This window comes from Lepidochelys olivacea (genome assembly GCF_965140295.1).
Source record: "Lepidochelys olivacea isolate rLepOli2 genome assembly, chromosome: 1".
NCBI classification, from domain to species: domain Eukaryota; kingdom Metazoa; phylum Chordata; order Testudines; family Cheloniidae; genus Lepidochelys; species Lepidochelys olivacea.
Genome location: NC_140411.1, coordinates 353,782,519 through 353,799,826, shown reverse-complemented (window position 1 = coordinate 353,799,826; position 17,308 = coordinate 353,782,519). Strand labels below are relative to the sequence as shown.

The 17,308-nt window shown below is 55.0% G+C and overlaps 1 protein-coding gene across 2 annotated transcripts in view; it reads left to right on the top strand.

Annotated features, from left to right (window-relative positions):
- The window catches only part of CPT1B (carnitine palmitoyltransferase 1B), a 36,863-nt gene extending 32,044 nt beyond the window's left edge, over positions 1–4,819 (top strand). For both annotated transcript variants that reach the window (XM_084646677.1, XM_084646676.1), the window contains exons 17-19: positions 1,149–1,262; positions 2,988–3,080; positions 4,487–4,819. In XM_084646677.1, the coding sequence (XP_084502803.1) occupies positions 1,149–1,262; positions 2,988–3,080; positions 4,487–4,576 (297 nt within the window). In that variant the 3' untranslated portion in view covers positions 4,577–4,819. The remainder of the gene's footprint in view (positions 1–1,148; positions 1,263–2,987; positions 3,081–4,486) is intronic.
- The last annotated feature ends 12,489 nt before the right edge of the window (positions 4,820–17,308 follow it).

Genomic DNA, 17,308 nt, shown 5'->3' with positions numbered 1-17,308 from the left:
GGGACTAAATTGCGGAGGGCAGATAATCTCCATCCAAGAATATTAAAGGAACGGGCACATGAAATTGCAAGCCCAGTAGCAAGGATTTTTAATGAATCTATAAACTCGGGGGTTGTACCCTATGACCGGAGAATTGCTAAGATAGTTCCTATTTTTAAGAAAGGGGAAAATGATTTGGGAAACTACAGGCCTGGAAGTCAACTGCATGTGAGGTCTCGGAAAAAATTCTGAAAGAGGAAGTAGTTAAGGACATAGAGGTAAATGGTAACTGGGATAAAATACAACCTGGTTCTACGAAAGGGAGATCATGCCAGACCAACCTGATCTCCTTCTGTGAGAAGACACCTGTTTTTTTAGACAAAGGAAATGCAGTAGATCTAATCGACCTGGATTTCAATATAGCATTGACAGGTGGCTAAGGAACTGGTTAAAGGGGCGTCTACAAGGGGTCACACTGAAAGGTGACCTGTCAGGCTGGAGGGAGGTTACCAGTGGAGTTCCTCAGGGATCGGTCTTGGGTCCAATCTTGGTTAACACACACACGCACACCCTAGCATGCCTTACACACAGCACCATGCACACCCCTCTCTACACACGCGCACACCCTACCCCACCTGACAAGTGTGCAAACACCCTCTCACCCACGCTCATCTGGTAACGCCCCACAAACCAAGTGAGCTCCTTCTCCTGGAGGCTGGGAAGAGAGGGCTGGAGCCGTGTTGGTCTCTTCGTGTTCACGTACTCTGGCAGGAGGCTGCCTCTGGACCGGGATAGACAGAAGCTGACCCGGCCTGTGAGCTCCCCTCTGGCGTCTGCCTGCCCCATTCAACCTCCCCCCCGTGCGAAACTGCTCGTGTCCATTTCTGCCCTTGTGGCACTGGGGGCTCTTACAAAAAGCCAGAAAAGAGCCAAGAGCCGAGACTCAGCCGGGGATCCAGGCGTGAACGCCCTTTGTGCCGGGGCTGTCAGTCTGGGCCCTGGGCTGTGGCTATGGGCTGGCAGCTTGGCTCTGGGCAGTGCTGGGTTCTGGAAGGGGGGGCCCTGGGCTCCGTGCCCAGCTCAGGTCTCTGCAGAATTCGGAGCCCCGCGCTGGAGGGGAGGTGGGGCTGGCAAGGGCATGGTGCTCACCGGAGAGTGGTTCTGTGCAGGTGCTGGCTGAGCCCTGGCGTCTCTCCACCAGTCAGACTCCCCAGCAACAGATCAAAATGTTTGATATGGAGAAGAACCAGGATCACGTCTCCTCCGGAGGCGGCTTCGGCCCAGTGAGTTTTACTCCCACCCTGGGGCTCCCGTGCTGTGTCTGGGCAGGGTATGAGCATATGGGCTGCAGCTGGGTGGGTGGGGAGGGTACGTGGGCAAATGTAGGCTAGGAAGGGCACTTCAGGGGGTGCAGGGGCTGGGCGGGCAGGTGCCCTGGGTACAGCAGGGGGGGACAGGGCAAATCTGGTCTCTGCAGCGGCTGGGCGGGCGGGTGCCCTGGGTACAGCAGGGGGACGGGGCACCTCTGGTCTCTGCAGGGGCTGGGCGGGCGGGTGCCCTGGGTACAGCAGGGGGGGACGGGGCACCTCTGGTCTCTGCAGGGGCTGGGCGGGCGGGTGCCCTGGGTACAGCAGGGGGACGGGGCACCTCTGGTCTCTGCAGCGGCTGGGCGGGCGGGTGCCCTGGGTACAGCAGGGGGGACGGGGCACCTCTGGTCTCTGCAGCGGCTGGGCAGGCGGGTGCCCTGGGTACAGCAGGGGGACGGGGCACCTCTGGTCTCTGCAGGGGCTGGGCGGGCGGGTGCCCTGGGTACAGCAGGGGGGACGGGGCACCTCTGGTCTCTGCAGGGGCTGGGCGGGCGGGTGTCCTGGGTACAGCAGGGGGGACGGGGCACCTCTGGTCTCTGCAGGGGCTGGGCGGGCGGGTGCCCTGGGTACAGCAGTGGGGGACGGGGCACCTCTGGTCTCTGCAGGGGCTGGGCGGGCAGGAGTCCCACTGGGACAGTTGGTGGAGCGAGGCTGCTCCGTGCGAGTGAGGGCAGCAAGCGAGACCCTACTGTTTCTCAGGGAGTCTGGCATTGCTGCAGCTCGCGGGGTGTCGGCCCGTGAACACCTGTCCAGCCCAGCACCCAGCTACCAGCCCCCCCGCCTGTGCTGGGACTGGGCAGGGTCTGAGTGGCACATATATAAATGTGAGTCAACAGTGTAACGCTGTTGCAAAGAAAGAGAACATCCTTCTGGGCTGTATTAGCAGGAGTGTCGTAAGCCAGACACGAGAAGTAATTCTCCCGCTCTGCTCCGTGCTGATTAGGCCTCAGCTGGAGCATTGTGTCCAGTTCTGGGGGCCACATTTCAGGAAAGATGTGGATAAATTGGAGAGAGTCCAGAGCAACAAATATGATGAAAGGGCTAGAAAACATGGCCTATGAGGAGAGATTATAAAAATTGGGTGTGTTTAGTCTGGAGACGAGAAGACGGAGCAGGGAGATGAGAACAGTTTTCAAGTACATAAAAGGTTGTTACAAGGAGGAGGGAGGAAAATGGTTCTCGTTTAACCCCAGAGGGCAGGACAAGAAGCAACGGGTGTAAATTACAGCAAGGGTGGTTTAGGTTGGACATGAGGAAAAACGTCCCGACTGTCAGGGTGGTCACGCCCTGGGATAAATTGACCAGGGAGGTTGTGGAATCTCCCTCATTGGAGATGTTTAAGAGCAGGTTGGACAAACGCCTCTCAGGGACGGTCTAGCTAATACTTAGTCCTGCCAGGAGTGCAGGGGACTGGGCTAGATGACCTCTCGAGGGCCCTTCCAGTTCTCTGATTCTGTGATGACTCCAGCTTGCTGAGCACAGAGCCGGGCACAGGGCACCCACCCTAAGGCTGTTCCTGAGTCTGGCTTGCCGGGTGGCCCAACTGAGGTTGCACCACCCACAGTCAGTGGCTCCAGCCCCTTCCTCCAGGCTGCATTCCCTCTTGGTGCTCCATCCGCCTCTCTCTGACTGTCCCTGCAGGTGGCTGACGACGGATACGGCGTCTCTTACATCATTGCTGGCGAGAACCTGATCACTTTCCACATCTCCAGCAAGTTCTCCAGCCCCGAAACGGTCAGAGTCCCCCCCAGGCCTGGCTGCGCACAGACTGCCTGGCCGATAGGTGCCAGGCTAGGAACCCCTCCTGGGCCTCGTGGCCCATCAGCATTCATGACTCTCCCTAGGAGATGAGCCCCGGGGGTTCACCTAGCCAGCCGGAGGGCAGCCCTGAGAGGAGACACGGGGTCTGAGAGCCCTCCCTGGGGCATGCTGTCTTTTAGCTAGTCACTATCCCCAGTTTCCACTGCCACACACAGCCACATGGGAATTGGCAGTGTGGATCATCCCCAGGGGCCCATCTTGCCCCGTCTCTGATGGGCCAGGACCAGGACCTTCAGAGGGAGGGGCAAGGATTCTGGAATAATGTGCCCTGGGAGAAGTGTCTCCCAGCCTGTTCAGTTGTGGACTGGCTCGTACCTGTTGGCAGGTCTTCCCTTCTGTGTTTGTCAGGCCTATTCTAAGCAGGGATGTTTCTGTTATCCAGGCCAATGCCTGACCCTTGTTTGAACCTCACGAAGTTGTACTCTCTCTGGCATCTTGTGGCAGTGAGTTCCAAGGGTTAATTATAACATGGTGTAAGAAAAGCATTTCCTTTGATCTGTGTAAATGTGCTGCCCGTCTGTGCCCTTGTGTGTCCCCTGGCTTCTCTGTTTTGGGACAGCACATGAGAGCATCCTGCCCCTGCCCATTTGTGTCCTTTCAGCATTTCCTACCTCTGGCACATTGCCTCTTCTTCGGCTCCTGTCTAAACAGCCAGACTCTCCAGCCACTAAGAGATCTTGCCACCCGTCCCTGGCCCCTCAATCCCTGTGGTTCCCTACCAGATGGGCGAGCATGTAGCTCCTTCCCCTGGCCCTGCAGTCTGTGGGCATTGTCCCTGTGACTCGTCTGGGGGCCAGATCTCCCTGCTGTCCCAGCAGACATCTATCTCTGGATGCCCCGTCTTCTGTGGGTGCTGCACATGGGGTGGGTGCAGCCCTGGGGGCTGGGTTAGGGTCAAGCCTGCCGTCCGGGGCATGAGAGCGTCAGTCAGGCTCTCCCCACTAATGCACGCTGGCCGAGGGTCGGGAGGGTTTGCAGATCACTCCCCGAGTGGGGCTTAGAAGCTGCTGTTGCAGGACCCGCCTCACCCTGCCGCTGAGGTGTGTGCGGGGGAGGGGGAGCTCTGTTGGGGCCTCCGACTCCCTCCTGTTCCACTGACCCTCGTCCCTGTCCCGCCCCATCCTGCTGCAGCACCCCCACTTCCAGAGCAGGATGGGCCCCTCCACATCCAGCAGCCCCCCCGCCCCGCAATGCCATGGGCCTGAGAACTGTGCTCCCCTGGGGCTTCTCAAGCTGCCCCCCCGCTCCTGCCCCCTGCTAACCCATGTCTCCAGCTGGGACCCGTGTTAACCAGTACCCCATCTCCTCTCCCACCACAGGACTCCAGACGGTTCGGGAGGAACATCCGCCAGGCCATGCTGGACATCGCAGACCTCTTCAACCTTCCTGCCAGCAAGGTGGCCAACTGACCCCGCACCGTGGGAGGGGCGACGGCCCGGTGCCGGGACGCGTGAGGCTGGCCCCAGGGACGGGAACGCCGGGCGAGCTGGCAGGGCTGCCCCTCCAGTGCCAGCGTTCGCCCTGCGGCGGGGCCGGGCCTGTCGGAGCCCAGCCAGCCACGGGGACCTGGGGATGCACAAAACCACGGGAGCGGGTGAGGGAGATTTCCTCCCTCAATGTTACCGATAAAGAAGGCTCTTTGTGTAATGCCAGCCTGGCTGCCGGGTGATGCACTCCGCCTGGGACTGGGGGGGACAGACAGAAGGAAGCTCCTGGAGAAAGATGGGCAAGCGTCCCCAACGCCACAGGCCGGGGGAATGACAGATCGGGGAACAGGGCCAGCCTGGGCCTCGCTACCACGTCCCGATGGCCCAGGGGAGTCCGGCTCTGTCCGAGAGGGGCGGGATGGGGGCTGCAGATTCTGGCCGGGCTGGTGGAAGGAGGTCCCTGGAAGTCTGGTCTAAATAGGACTTGGCTGGGCTGGGGGTAGTTTATGGGGTGGGGGCACCAGTGGGGTATGGTATGGGGTTATGTGGCCCTGGCTGGGTATGGGGGGGTCGGTGGCATGTGGGATGGAGTGAGGGGGCTCTGGCTGTGTATGAGGGTAAGTTTTTTGTGGGATGGGGTGTTGGGGCTCTGGCTGGGAAGTGGGGAGTCAGTGGGATGGGGGATGGGGTGTTGGGGCTCTGGCTGGTTATGGGGGTCAGTGGGGTGGGAGATGGGGTGACAGGCTCTGGCTGGGTATTGGGGGACAGTGGGGTGTGAGATGAGGTGATGGGGCTCTGGCTGGGAAGTGGGGAGTCAGTGGGGTGTGGGATAGGGTGTTGGGGCTCTGGCTGCGTATGGGAGTTCAGTGGGGTGTGGGATGGGGTGATGGGGCTCTGGCTGGGTATGGGGGTTCAGTGGGGTGTGGGATGGGGTGTTGGGGCTCTGGGTGGGTATGGGGGTTCAGTGGGGTGTGGGATGGGGTGTTGGGGCTCTGGCTGGGTATGGTGGTCAGTGGGGTGTGGGATGGGGTGATGGGGCTCTGGCTGCGTATGGGAGTTCAGTGGGGTGTGGGATGGGGTGTTTGGGCTCTGGCTGGGTATGGTGGTCAGTGGGGTGTGGGATGGGGTGATGGGGCTCTGGCTGGGTATGGGGGTTCAGTGGGGTGTGGAATGGGGTGTTGGGGCTCTGGCTGGGTATGGGGGTTCAGTGGGGTGTGGAATGGGGTGTTGGGGCTCTGGGTGGGTATGGTGGTCAGTGGGATTTGGGATGGGGTGATGGGGCTCTGGCTGCGTATGGGGGTTCAGTGGGGTGTGGGATGGGGTGTTAGGGCTCTGGCTGCGTATGGGGGTTCAGTGGGGTGTGGGATGGGGTGATGGGGCTCTGGCTGGGTATGGGAGTTCAGTGGGGTGTGGGATGGGGTGTTTGGGCTCTGGCTGGGTATGGTGGTCAGTGGGGTGTGGGATGGGGTGTTGGGGCTCTGGCTGGGTATGGGGGTTCAGTGGGGTGTGGAATGGGGTGTTGGGGCTCTGGGTGGGTATGATGGTCAGTGGGATTTGGGATGGGGTGATGGGGCTCTGGCTGCGTATGGGGGTTCAGTGGGGTGTGGGATAGGGTGATGGGGCTCTGGCTGGGTATGGGGGTTCAGTGGGATGGGGTGTTGGGGCTCTGGCTGGGTATGGGGGTTCAGTGGGGTGTGGGATGGGGTGTTGGGGCTCTGGCTGGGTATGGGGGTTCAGTGGGGTGTGGGATGGGGTTTTGGGGCTCTGGGTGGGTATGGTGGTCAGTGGAATTTGGGATGGGGTGATGGGGCTCTGGCTGCGTATGGGGGTTCAGTGGGGTGTGGGATGGGGTGATGGGGCTCTGGCTGCGTATGGGGGTTCAGTGGGGTGTGGGATGGGGTGTTGCCTTTCTGTGTAAAACACTGACACTGGTGACGGGAACGTGTCTGGTAGAGAATGCGGGTGCACGCAGCTGGGACCCTGCCTCTTCAGCCACAGGGTCCCACTCCCCGATCGCGCCGTCTCACTCAGGGAAAGGCACCGACCCGCGATGATTGCGCTGAGCACAGCACCATAGGCGCTGAACGCACGGCTGCTCCAGCCCCGGAGCATCCATGGCAAAAAGTGGTGGGTGCTCAGCACCCCGCGGCAGCCCCTCCGGTCAGCTCCCCCCCGCCCCCCAGTGCCTCCCACCTGCCACAGATCAGCTGTTCCGCTGCGTGCAGGAGGCACTGGTGGGAGGGGGAGGAGTGGGGCAGGAAGAGGCAGAATGAGAGCGGGAAGAGGCGGGGCAGGGTGGGGCCTTGGGGGAAGGGGTGGGATGGGGCCTCGGAGCAAGGGTTGAGCCCCCCCGGGGAAACCAGGAAGTCGGCAGCTCTGTCCAGCGCTCCAAGAGTATGCCGTGGAGATTAAATGCATCAAGGGCAAAGAGAGCGTCGTGGTCAACGCCCTGGCCAGGCAAGAGGGCAGAGGCCTGCAGAGCACTCAGTTGCTGACCCTACTGCATGAGGGTCAGGGGGCAGAAGAGCACAGACATGCCCAGGCAGGTACATGTCACCTGTGTCCGAACATCCTTCCAGGGTTTCCCTGCAGGGGGTCATGTGGGGTCTCCACCAAAAGCTAAGAACTAGCCGTTTGTCGTGGTTATGGCAGGTTTGTACGGGAAACCCCTTTAGAGCCACATACCGTGGACCACTGGGTTCCCAAACCATTGGAAGCACTCAGCCAACACTGAGAACAGGTGCCAAACCTCGGCCTGGCCCAGCCCTGGGTTTACAGGTGGAGCCAGATGCAGGCCTGAGCTCTAACTAAGCTAAAAGAACCCCGGGGCAGGACCCTGAACGGGGGACCCTCTGGACCGAGCAGTTCACGAAGAGCCATGATTGTGAAAAGGGCACAAGCTGTTATCCATTACGGGAGGGTGTTATGCTTATAAGAAGCACATGGGATCTTTTTCAGGGGAAAAGGCAGTATGCCGCATTTATTGAAGATACAACAATTAGCATATGCATTCAGTCACACACACACACAGTCCTACCACTCCGTGTTATAGTTACCGGTCCACAGTCTGGATCAATCTGGTGGCCAGCGAGGTTGATCAAGGGTAGGGAGGAGCCGAGTTCTGTCGGTCAAGACATGATGCTCTGGGGAAGTCTTGGCAGGACCAACCCAAGTTTCAAGGCAAGCCCCCCTGTTTCTATAGTGATTTTCCTCTATTGGAACCAATGAGTTTTGCACTGTCATGCTGTAATCAATTGTTGTCTGACAAGTGCTTGTTTTCTTAAATTGTCCTTCTCATCCGTTATCTTGTTCTTTCATCAGGTCTCTCAGGGAGTTACCCCAGGCTGGTTTTGATCACAGCTACCTTGTCCCTATGGATAGGTGCCTGTCTCATCTTTAGAGTCATCAATCTGCTCTCCTCTGACATTTCAGTAGGGGGCACGTTGTAATCTCCTGGCGCCCTTGCGTCTGTTCTCGGTTCCTCCCTAGAATATCTGGTTCGGCAATGGCCTTCACACTTATCTCATAGCACACATTCCTCATTCACACACAGCACAGAACTGATTTACACAGAACACTTTGAACAGGAACATCAAATTGCAATGCAAAAGAAAAACAATCCTGGCATTTTTTTACATATTTTAAAATGCTAAGCCAACAACAAAGTGGTGACCCTCAAAGGTCTGTTACTGCCTTGAAATCAGTCCAGACACACGCAAATTCTGGCTGATGCATCTCTACCAATGGCACATTAGGCCATTCCTTTCTGCTGTTCAAAAAGGGTGGCTGGCAGGATATGGTCAAATCAATACCTTTAATACATGCTACATTATTATCTTATTATGCTTTAGCCTTCATTCTAAATTATCAAAACACAAACATAAAATCCTACTACTACGGGGCCCTCTGCCGGGGAGCATCCCCTGAAAAGTGGGTCCCTGCACTCTGGCCTGGACACACGACCACTGGGTGACTGGACTTGTCAGTCAGTACGGGCTCCGGGCTACATTTTATGGTTCCCTTTCACCTGTAACCTCATGGTTCCCACCCTTTTCCTGTTTACTCAAACAGGACCGAGTGCTGCGTGCTCCGGAGGGGGCTGAACTGAGGCTTAGCCAGCGACCTGGGGGCTCCGCTCCCTCGGCGACAGCGGCTCTGCGTGTGGCGTGTGTCCAGAAGTCAAGTCACTGGACACTGGCGTGTAAGGCAGTGGGGCGCACAACCAGGTTGGAGGGACCTGTGCCCCGGGGCCAGAGCAGAACTGTGTCAGCCAACTGTCTCCATTGACTTAGCCACAGGCTTACTCTCTCTGCCCCAGGCCTCTCGTAGGGAGCCTGAGGACGGGGGTACGGGAATTGACGGCTTGCGGAAGGAAGGAGTGGGCCTTGCAGAGCCCAGAGGGGGAGTCTGTGCTGCCACTGGCCAATAGCTTGGGGCGAGCTTCCCCCAGTGGGAACTGACACGTCTCCCACCTGTTGTAAGCAGGTGGCAGTGATTCACCCTGTACCCCTGGGGTAACCCCAAAAGTGGCACAGTTCCCACCCCCCCGGGGGGCGGGGGAGGAAAACCAGACACGTTTCCTTTGGGAATTTCGACAAAAATTGGAACAAAATTTTGAAGAGACAAAAGTGTGGTTTTGAACCAGGTCATTTACAGTGCGAGGGAGTCAGCCCCTGTCCCAGCTCTGGGCCCGGGAACCCCTGCAGGAAGCAGCCTTGCCTGGCCGCCCCAGCAGGCTGGGGCCACTGGGACAGGCAGGTCCTTCCCTTCGCTGATAGGGGCATGTGTAAGTGAGCAGAACCTGCCCTCTCTGCTCCGCTGTGGGGCTCCTCCCCCAGCTCTTCCTGCCCTCCCCATGGAGGTGCTAAGGGGAATAGAACCAGACTTGGCCTGACCTTAATTACTGAGCCCAGGGCCATGGAGTCTGGGAATCTCCCATGAGCCTCTGCATGGCCAGGCACCCTGTGGGTCCTGGGCCCCTTCAGCCTCGAGGAGGAAACTGTCCAGGATGGAACAGGCCAATACAGCTGAGAATGGGGCCAGGTCCTTACATATGATCCCTGTGGGGACAGGTCCTGGAGAAGACACTTCTGGGGAAGAGCTGACTGGCGTCTCCCTCGGAAGGGGTTATTCCCCCCCAGGTAATCAGCACCCCAGAAATAGGGCCCAGGGTGGTACAGGACTGGCCCACGGTCACACGGAAAATCCATGGCAGCCACAGATACAGAGCTCACATCCCCTGAAAGCCAGGCCAGGCTTCTGCCCGAACAGCGACTCGGAGGGAGTGTGGCTGGCACCAGGCAGGGGGAGAAATGTAGACGAGCACATCTGAGATGCACAGAGCAGCCTGCTGCAGAGAGTTTGTCATCAGCCCAGGACACCACGATTGCCGAGGGCACAAGGGGTGGGGTGGGGCCAAGCGAGACTGACCCAGAGACCCAGGGGAGAGGGGTGTGATGGAGAAGGGTCTTTGCAGCTGGGGCCAGGGGCTCTGCTGTCCGGGGGGAGCAGGGGATGGCCCCTCAGTGCAGTCACAGCAGCAGCCGAGTGGCTGGGACGTGTCTGCTAACACAGTGGCTGCTCCCTGCCCGAGGACCTGGCTCACTCACACCCCAGGTGCGGAGCGCTCTCTGCAGGCTCAGCTCGGTCACTTCCCTGGCTGGCGTTGGTCCTGGCAGATGAATGAGCTTTGGACGTCACAGGGCTCAGCATTCCATTTCAGGAAGCCTGCAAGGAAATCAAATGACCCCGGAGCGGGACAGGCCGGGCTGTTGCTGTACATACAGTGACCCCTCTCCCTGCCTCTTCTGTGCCCCTCGGAGAAGATCCCAGCTCCTGTGTGGCCCCGAGGAAGAGGAGGGTGGGATGGAGCCCTGGACACCCCAATCTGAGACAGGCCCATCCCCCAGAGAGATGCTGTGGCCCAGATTAGCCGTATTGGCCGAGGGGCTGGACACTGGAGCCGAGTTAAAGGGAAAGCCGGTGTTGGAGACGAGATCCCAAACCCAAATCAGTTGTCAAAGGGCTGCAAATCCCTGAGAGGAACCAACAGCCCAAGGAAGCTGAACTAGCCTCATTCATGGTTAACAAGTTTTGTGCAGCTCCAGGGGTGTTTATGCACATTACTTCATGATCTAATTGGCCTAGCTGCAAATAATTTGCATATGATCCTTTAAAAAAACAGTGTGCATTGAAAGTCAGTGAAAGGTGCTGGCTTGAGCTCCTCGCCAGAGATCTCCTTGGCCAACTCTTTCAGGGCTTTTGTGTGCCAGTTATTGATTTAGAAATGTTTAGCCCTCGTAGATGTTGTCTAACATCCTATAGAATCCTAGAATATCCGGGTTGGAAGGGACCTTAGGAGGTCATCTAGTCCAACCCCCTGCTCAAAGCAGGACCAATCCCCACCTAAATCATCCCAGCCAGGGCTTTGTCAAGCCTGACCTTAAAAACTTCTAGGGAAGGAGATTCCACCACCTCCCTAGGTAACGCATTCCAGTGTTTCACCACCCTCCTAGTGAAAAAGTTTTTCCTAATATCCAACCTAAACCTCCCTCACTGCAACTTGAGACCATTACTCCTCGTTCTGTCATCTGCTACCATTGAGAACTGTCTAGAGCCATCCTCTTTGGAACCCCCTTTCAGGTAGTTGAAAGCAGCTATCAAATCCCCCCTCATTCTTCTCTTCTGCAGGCTAAACAATCCCAGCTCCCTCAGCCTCTCCTCATAACTCATGTGTTCCAGTCTCCTAATCATTTTTGTTGCCCTTCGCTGGACTTTTTCCAATTTTTCCACATCCTTCTTGTAGTGGGGCCCCAAACTGGACACAGTACTCCAGATGAGGCCTCACCAATGTCGAATAGAGGGGAACGATCACGTCCCTCGATCTGCTGGCAAAATTGGTCCTCCTCAATTACTAATGGATTGGACACTCCGTCATCCTCCTCCTGCGATACGAGTACAACATCCCTCCTCTTCTGAAAGACACGTTGACCACTAGGCCTACACCACTGCCAGGATTTCATTTGTTCTTGACGTACTTGAAAAATTCCTCATTGTCCTTAGTCCTGCCAGCCATGGATTGGTACCTGATGTCTTTGGCTTCTCTTATCCATTTTTTTACGCCTCATAACTACTAGCTTATATGGTGCATGTACACGAATGCAAGAAGCCTGGGAAACAAGCAGGAAAAATTGAAGTCCTGGCACAATCAAGGGACTATGACGTGATTGGAACAACAGAGACTTGGTGGAGCAGTTCACATGACTGGAGCACTGTCATGGGTGGATATAAACTGTTCAGGAAGGACAGGCGGGGGAGAGAAGGTAGAGGAGTTGCACTGTATGGAAGAGAACAGTATGACTGCTCAGAGCTCCGGTATGGAACTGGAGAAAAGCCTGTTGAGAGTCTTTGGGTTAAGTTTAGAGGCAAGAGGAACAAGGGTGATGTCGTGGTGGGCGTATGCTATAGACCACCGGACCAGGAGGATGAGGTGGACGAGGCTTTCTGCAGACAACTAACTGAAGTTTCCAGATCACAGGCCCTGGTTCTCATGGGGGACCTCAGTCACCCTGACATCTGCTGGGAGAGCAATACAGCAATGCACAGACAATCCAGGAAGTTTTTGGAGAGTGTTGGGGACAACTGTCACGGAGTCACTGGGTGATGCTCTGGAACTGCTCCCCATGAAGCCAGTCAGGACTCTGGGGCAGTCGCCTTTCTGTGAGCAGCCTGTCTGCAGGACGCACAGCTTCCACCTTCCTTGGTCTGACCTCAGAGCATTCAGCATCCTCTGCCCCTCCATGCGCTTCCCACAGCGAGTCCACCCAGGCGGGGCTCCTGGGGAAGCCAGAGGGTCCTGGCCCCCAACTTCGCAGTCAGATGGGACTCTCAGCCAGCCAGTAAAACAGAAGGTTTATTAGACGACAGGAACATGGTCTAACACAGAGCTTGTAGGTGCAGAGAACAGGACCCCGCAGCTGGGTCCATTTTGGGGGCAGTGAGCCAGACAACCACGTCTGCCCTTCACTCCATGTCCCAGCCAGCCCCAAACTGAAACTCCCTCCAGCCCCTCCTCCTCTAGGCTTTCCCCTTTCCCGGGCCAGGAGGTCACCAGATTCCTTTGTTCTCCAACCCTTTAGCTCTCACCTTGCAGGGGGAAGGCCCCAGGCCATCAGTTGCCAGGAAACAGGGTGTCGGCCATTCTCTGTGTCCAGACCCCTGCACTCCTGCCCTCTAGGGCTCTGCAATGATCATACACCCTTACCCCACCACCTAGATACTTAAGAACTTCCTAGGGGAAACTGAGGCACCCCCACACTATTCAGAGGAAACATTAAGAACAGTCCCACTTTGTCACATCTCTCCCTGCTTCAAGATCGAACTGAGCGGGGTCACTTTAGCCGGTGACCCGGGGACATTCGAAGCCACCAACGTTCCCATGGATGCCCCAGCATCTCTCCCATTCCTTGGTGGGAGTTACACCAGGCCCTTCCAGTTTTATGCCCTCCCTTAGGTCGCAGGTAGTCGATAGCACTCACAGGCCGCATGTGGGAAGGTTTATGCGGTCCGTGCCCTTTGGCCACCCCAAAACCCCAGGGGGTCAAACTGGGATTGGGTCTTCTCCCCAACAAGCTGACCAAACACAGCCACTTGGTTATAGGACTGTTTAACTTTCTTAACAGCTTTCACTTCATCTGAGACCTTCTCAAAGCTCTCCACACTGCATCTTTCAACAGGAAAGTCAGTGGTCCATTCACAACAGAAAGTTTCTGGCTGTTAGGAACTGAAACTTTCTTGATTAAATCACTTTCACACCCTTCAGTTGCAGTAAACTGCTTGCAAAGACTCCATGAGGATTCCTTTCCCTAGGGCTTGTCTATGCAACAATTCACCCCTCACAGAAATTCATAGAATAGAATCATAGAATATCAGGGTTGGAAGGGACCCCAGAAGGTCATCTAGTCCAACCCCATGCTCAAAGCAGGACCAATTCCCAGTTAAATCATCCCAGCCAGGGCTTTGTCAAGCCTGACCTTAAAAACCTCTAAGGAAGGAGATTCTACCACCTCCCTAGGTAACGCATTCCAGTGTTTCACCACCCTCTTAGTGAAAAAGTTTTTCCTAATATCCAATCTAAACCTCCCCCACTGCAACTTGAGACCATTACTCCTCGTTCTGTCATCTGCTACCATTGAGAACAGTCTAGAGCCATCCTCTTTGGAACCCCCTTTCAGGTAGTTGAAAGCAGCTATCAAATCCCCCCTCATTCTTCTCTTCCGCAGACTAAACAATCCCACTTCCCTCAGCCTCTCCTCATAACTCATGTGTTCCAGTCCCCTAATCATTTTTGTTGCCCTTCGCTGGACTCTCTCCAATTTATCCACATCCTTCTTGAAGTGTGGGGCCCAAAACTGGACACAGTACTCCAGATGAGGCCTCACCAATGTCGAATAGAGGGGAACGATCACGTCCCTCGATCTGCTTGCTATGCCCCTACTTATACATCCCAAAATGCCATTGGCCTTCTTGGCAACAAGGGCACACTGCTGACTCATATCCAGCTTCTCGTCCACTGTCACCCCTAGGTCCTTTTCCGCAGAACTGCTGCCTAGCCATTCGGTCCCTAGTCTGTAGCTGTGCATTGGGTTCTTCCGTCCTAAGTGCAGGACCCTGCACTTATCCTTATTGAACCTCATCAGATTTCTTTTGGCCCAATCCTCCAATTTGTCTAGGTCCTTCTGTATCCTATCCCTCCCCTCCAGCGTATCTACCACTCCTCCCAGTTTAGTATCATCCGCAAATTTGCTGAGAGTGCAATCCACACCATCCTCCAGATCATTTATGAAGATATTGAACAAAACCGGTCCCAGGACCGACCCTTGGGGTACTCCACTTGATACCGGCTGCCAACTAGATATGGAGCCATTGATCACTACCCGTTGAGCCCGACAATCTAGCCAGCTTTCTACCCACCTTGTAGTGCATTCATCCAGCCCATACTTCCTTAACTTGCTGACAAGAATACTGTGGGAGACCGTGTCAAAAGCTTTGCTAAAGTCAAGATACAATACATCCACTGCTTTCCCTTCATCCATAGAACCAGTAATCTCATCATAAAAGGCGATTAGATTAGTCAGGCATGACCTTCCCTTGGTGAATCCATGCTGGCTGTTCCTGATCACTTTCCTCTCATGCAAGTGCTTCAGGATTGATTCTTTGAGGACCTGCTCCATGATTTTTCCAGGGACTGAAGTGAGGCTGACTGGCCTGTAGTTCCCAGGATCCTCCTTCTTCCCTTTTTTAAAGATTGGCACTACATTAGCACTACAAATTCTGCTCTTACTCTCTTCACCTAGGGCTTGCTCTAGAGGAACACTTTCCTGAGCAACAACAGACTCTTTCTGTGTCTCCCTTACATCCAGAATTACCTCTGGCCCATCCGGCGGATTCCTACACAATCCCCTTTCAGGCAAACTTACAGACTTCCTAGATAAAAGGTCAGAAGCATTCTCCTTCCCTTTGCCACACACAAGTTCAGGAATCTTTTCTTTCTTGCTACAGGTTTCCACACCCTCAGTAGGTAACACAATCACATCACCTTCATGCTCTCCTTGTGCCCTAACTAGGGTCTCACCCTGATTAGACAGAGTTGCTACACCCTTTCCCAGCCACACACTAGCAACAGGCAAAATACAAGCACCAGAATTGTCTGGTCTCTGGGATTTTACATAGACACTAACTGGCTTCGACCTAGTTACAGGGCCATTCTCCCGAGCAGACACAAACTTACGACCCTTCCCTTCGTGGGCTTTAGCTGGATCCAGAACCAACTCTGGGACAACTGCACAACCCTCAACCATCACAGGCTGAAAGGCCCCTTCTGTCTGCTCCACAGACAAAGAAGAGCCAGACACACTTTCTCCTTTCCCAGACCCACAGCTTGGGATCTCATTCCCCTTGTCCCAGCACACAAGGCTGGTCACAGACAACTGCTTGGAGACTGGGGTAGCTCCATCCACAGGCAAGTCAATACCCCTGACAGACACAGGCACTTTCCTTCCCTGTCGCAATTCTCCACCCAGCTAACAGGTAAGGTCCAGGGACACTCATCTTCCACTCTCCTGGCCTTCCCACCCTGCTGACTAGACAAAGGCATCATCTCACAAGGCTGCCTAGGCTCATCCAAACTTTCATAGAATATCAGGGTTGGAAGGGACCTCAGGAGGTCATCTAGTCCAACCTCCTGCTCAAAGCAGGACCAATCCCCAATTTTTGCCCCAGATCCCTAAATGGCCCCCTCAAGGATTGAACTCACAACCCTGGGTTTTGCAGGCCAATGCTCAAACCACTGAGCTATCCCTCCCCCGCTTTCCTTACCAAGCACCTTGCCACTCCCCACAGATAAACTTCTGCTCTTCTCACTACCCTGAACTACTTCCAGCAAATCATATTTACCTTTTCCAGGTTTACTTTTACAAGCTGTACTAGCCAACAATCCATCACCCATCAAAAATCTACCCTTTCCTTCCTCAGTTAGGGCTTTAACCTCACCATTCACTTTAATCTGCTCCTGAGAAACATTGTCCTCAAATTTGGATAGTGTGGGATTCTGACCCAAAGTTTAATTGACCTGGTTCTGTGGATCCTAGCATGACTACGCCACTGTAATGGTGCTGGTTCAGGCGGGACCCAACTGAGAGTGCCAATTCTTCAAGCAGGGCAGTTACAGCCCAAGGTGGGGGTTTCTATGCACACCAAGTTTCAGAGGAGCAGCCGTGTTAGTCTGTATCCTCAAAAAGAAAAGGAGGACTTGTGGCACCTTAGAGACTAACCAATTTATTTGAGCATGAGCTTTCGTGAGCTACAGCTCACTTCATCGGATGCATTCAGTGGAAAATACAGTGAGGAGATTTATATACACACAGACCATGAAAAAATGGGTGTTATCATACACACTGTAAGGAGAATGATCACTTAAGATGAGCTATTACCAGCAGGAGAGCTGGAGGTGGGGGGAGGGGGGGAGAAAACCTTTTGTAGTGATAATCAAGGTGGGCCATTTCCAGTAGTTGACAAGAACGTCTGAGGAACAGTGGGGGGTGAGGGTGGAGAATAAACATGGGGAAATCGTTTTACTTTGTGTAATGACCCATCCACTCCCAGTCTCTATTCAAGCCTAAGTTAATTGTATCCAGTTTGCAAATTAATTCCTATTCAGCAGTCTCTCATTGGAGTCTGTTTTTGAAGTTTTTTTGTTGAAGAATTGCAACTTTTAGGTCTGTTATTGAGTGACCAGAGAGATTGAAGTGCTCTCCAACTGGTTTTTGAATAATTCTTGACGTCTGATTTGTGTCCATTTATTCTTTTACGTAGAGACTGTCCGGTTTGACCAATGTACATGGCAGAGGGGCATTGCTGGCACAGGATGGCATATATCACATTGGTAGATGTGCAGGTGAACGAGCCTCTGATAGTGTGGCTGATGTGATTAGGCCCTATGATGGTGTCCCCTGAATAGATATGTGGACACAGTTGGCAATGGGCTTTGTTGCAAGGATAGGTTCCTGGCTTAGTGGTTCTGTGGTGTGGTGTGTGGTTGCTGGTGAGTATTTGCTTCAGGTTGGGGGGCTGTCTGTAGGCAAGGACTGGCCTGTCTACCAAGATCTGTGAGAGTGATGGGTCGTCCTTCAGGATAGGTTGTAGATCCTTGATGAT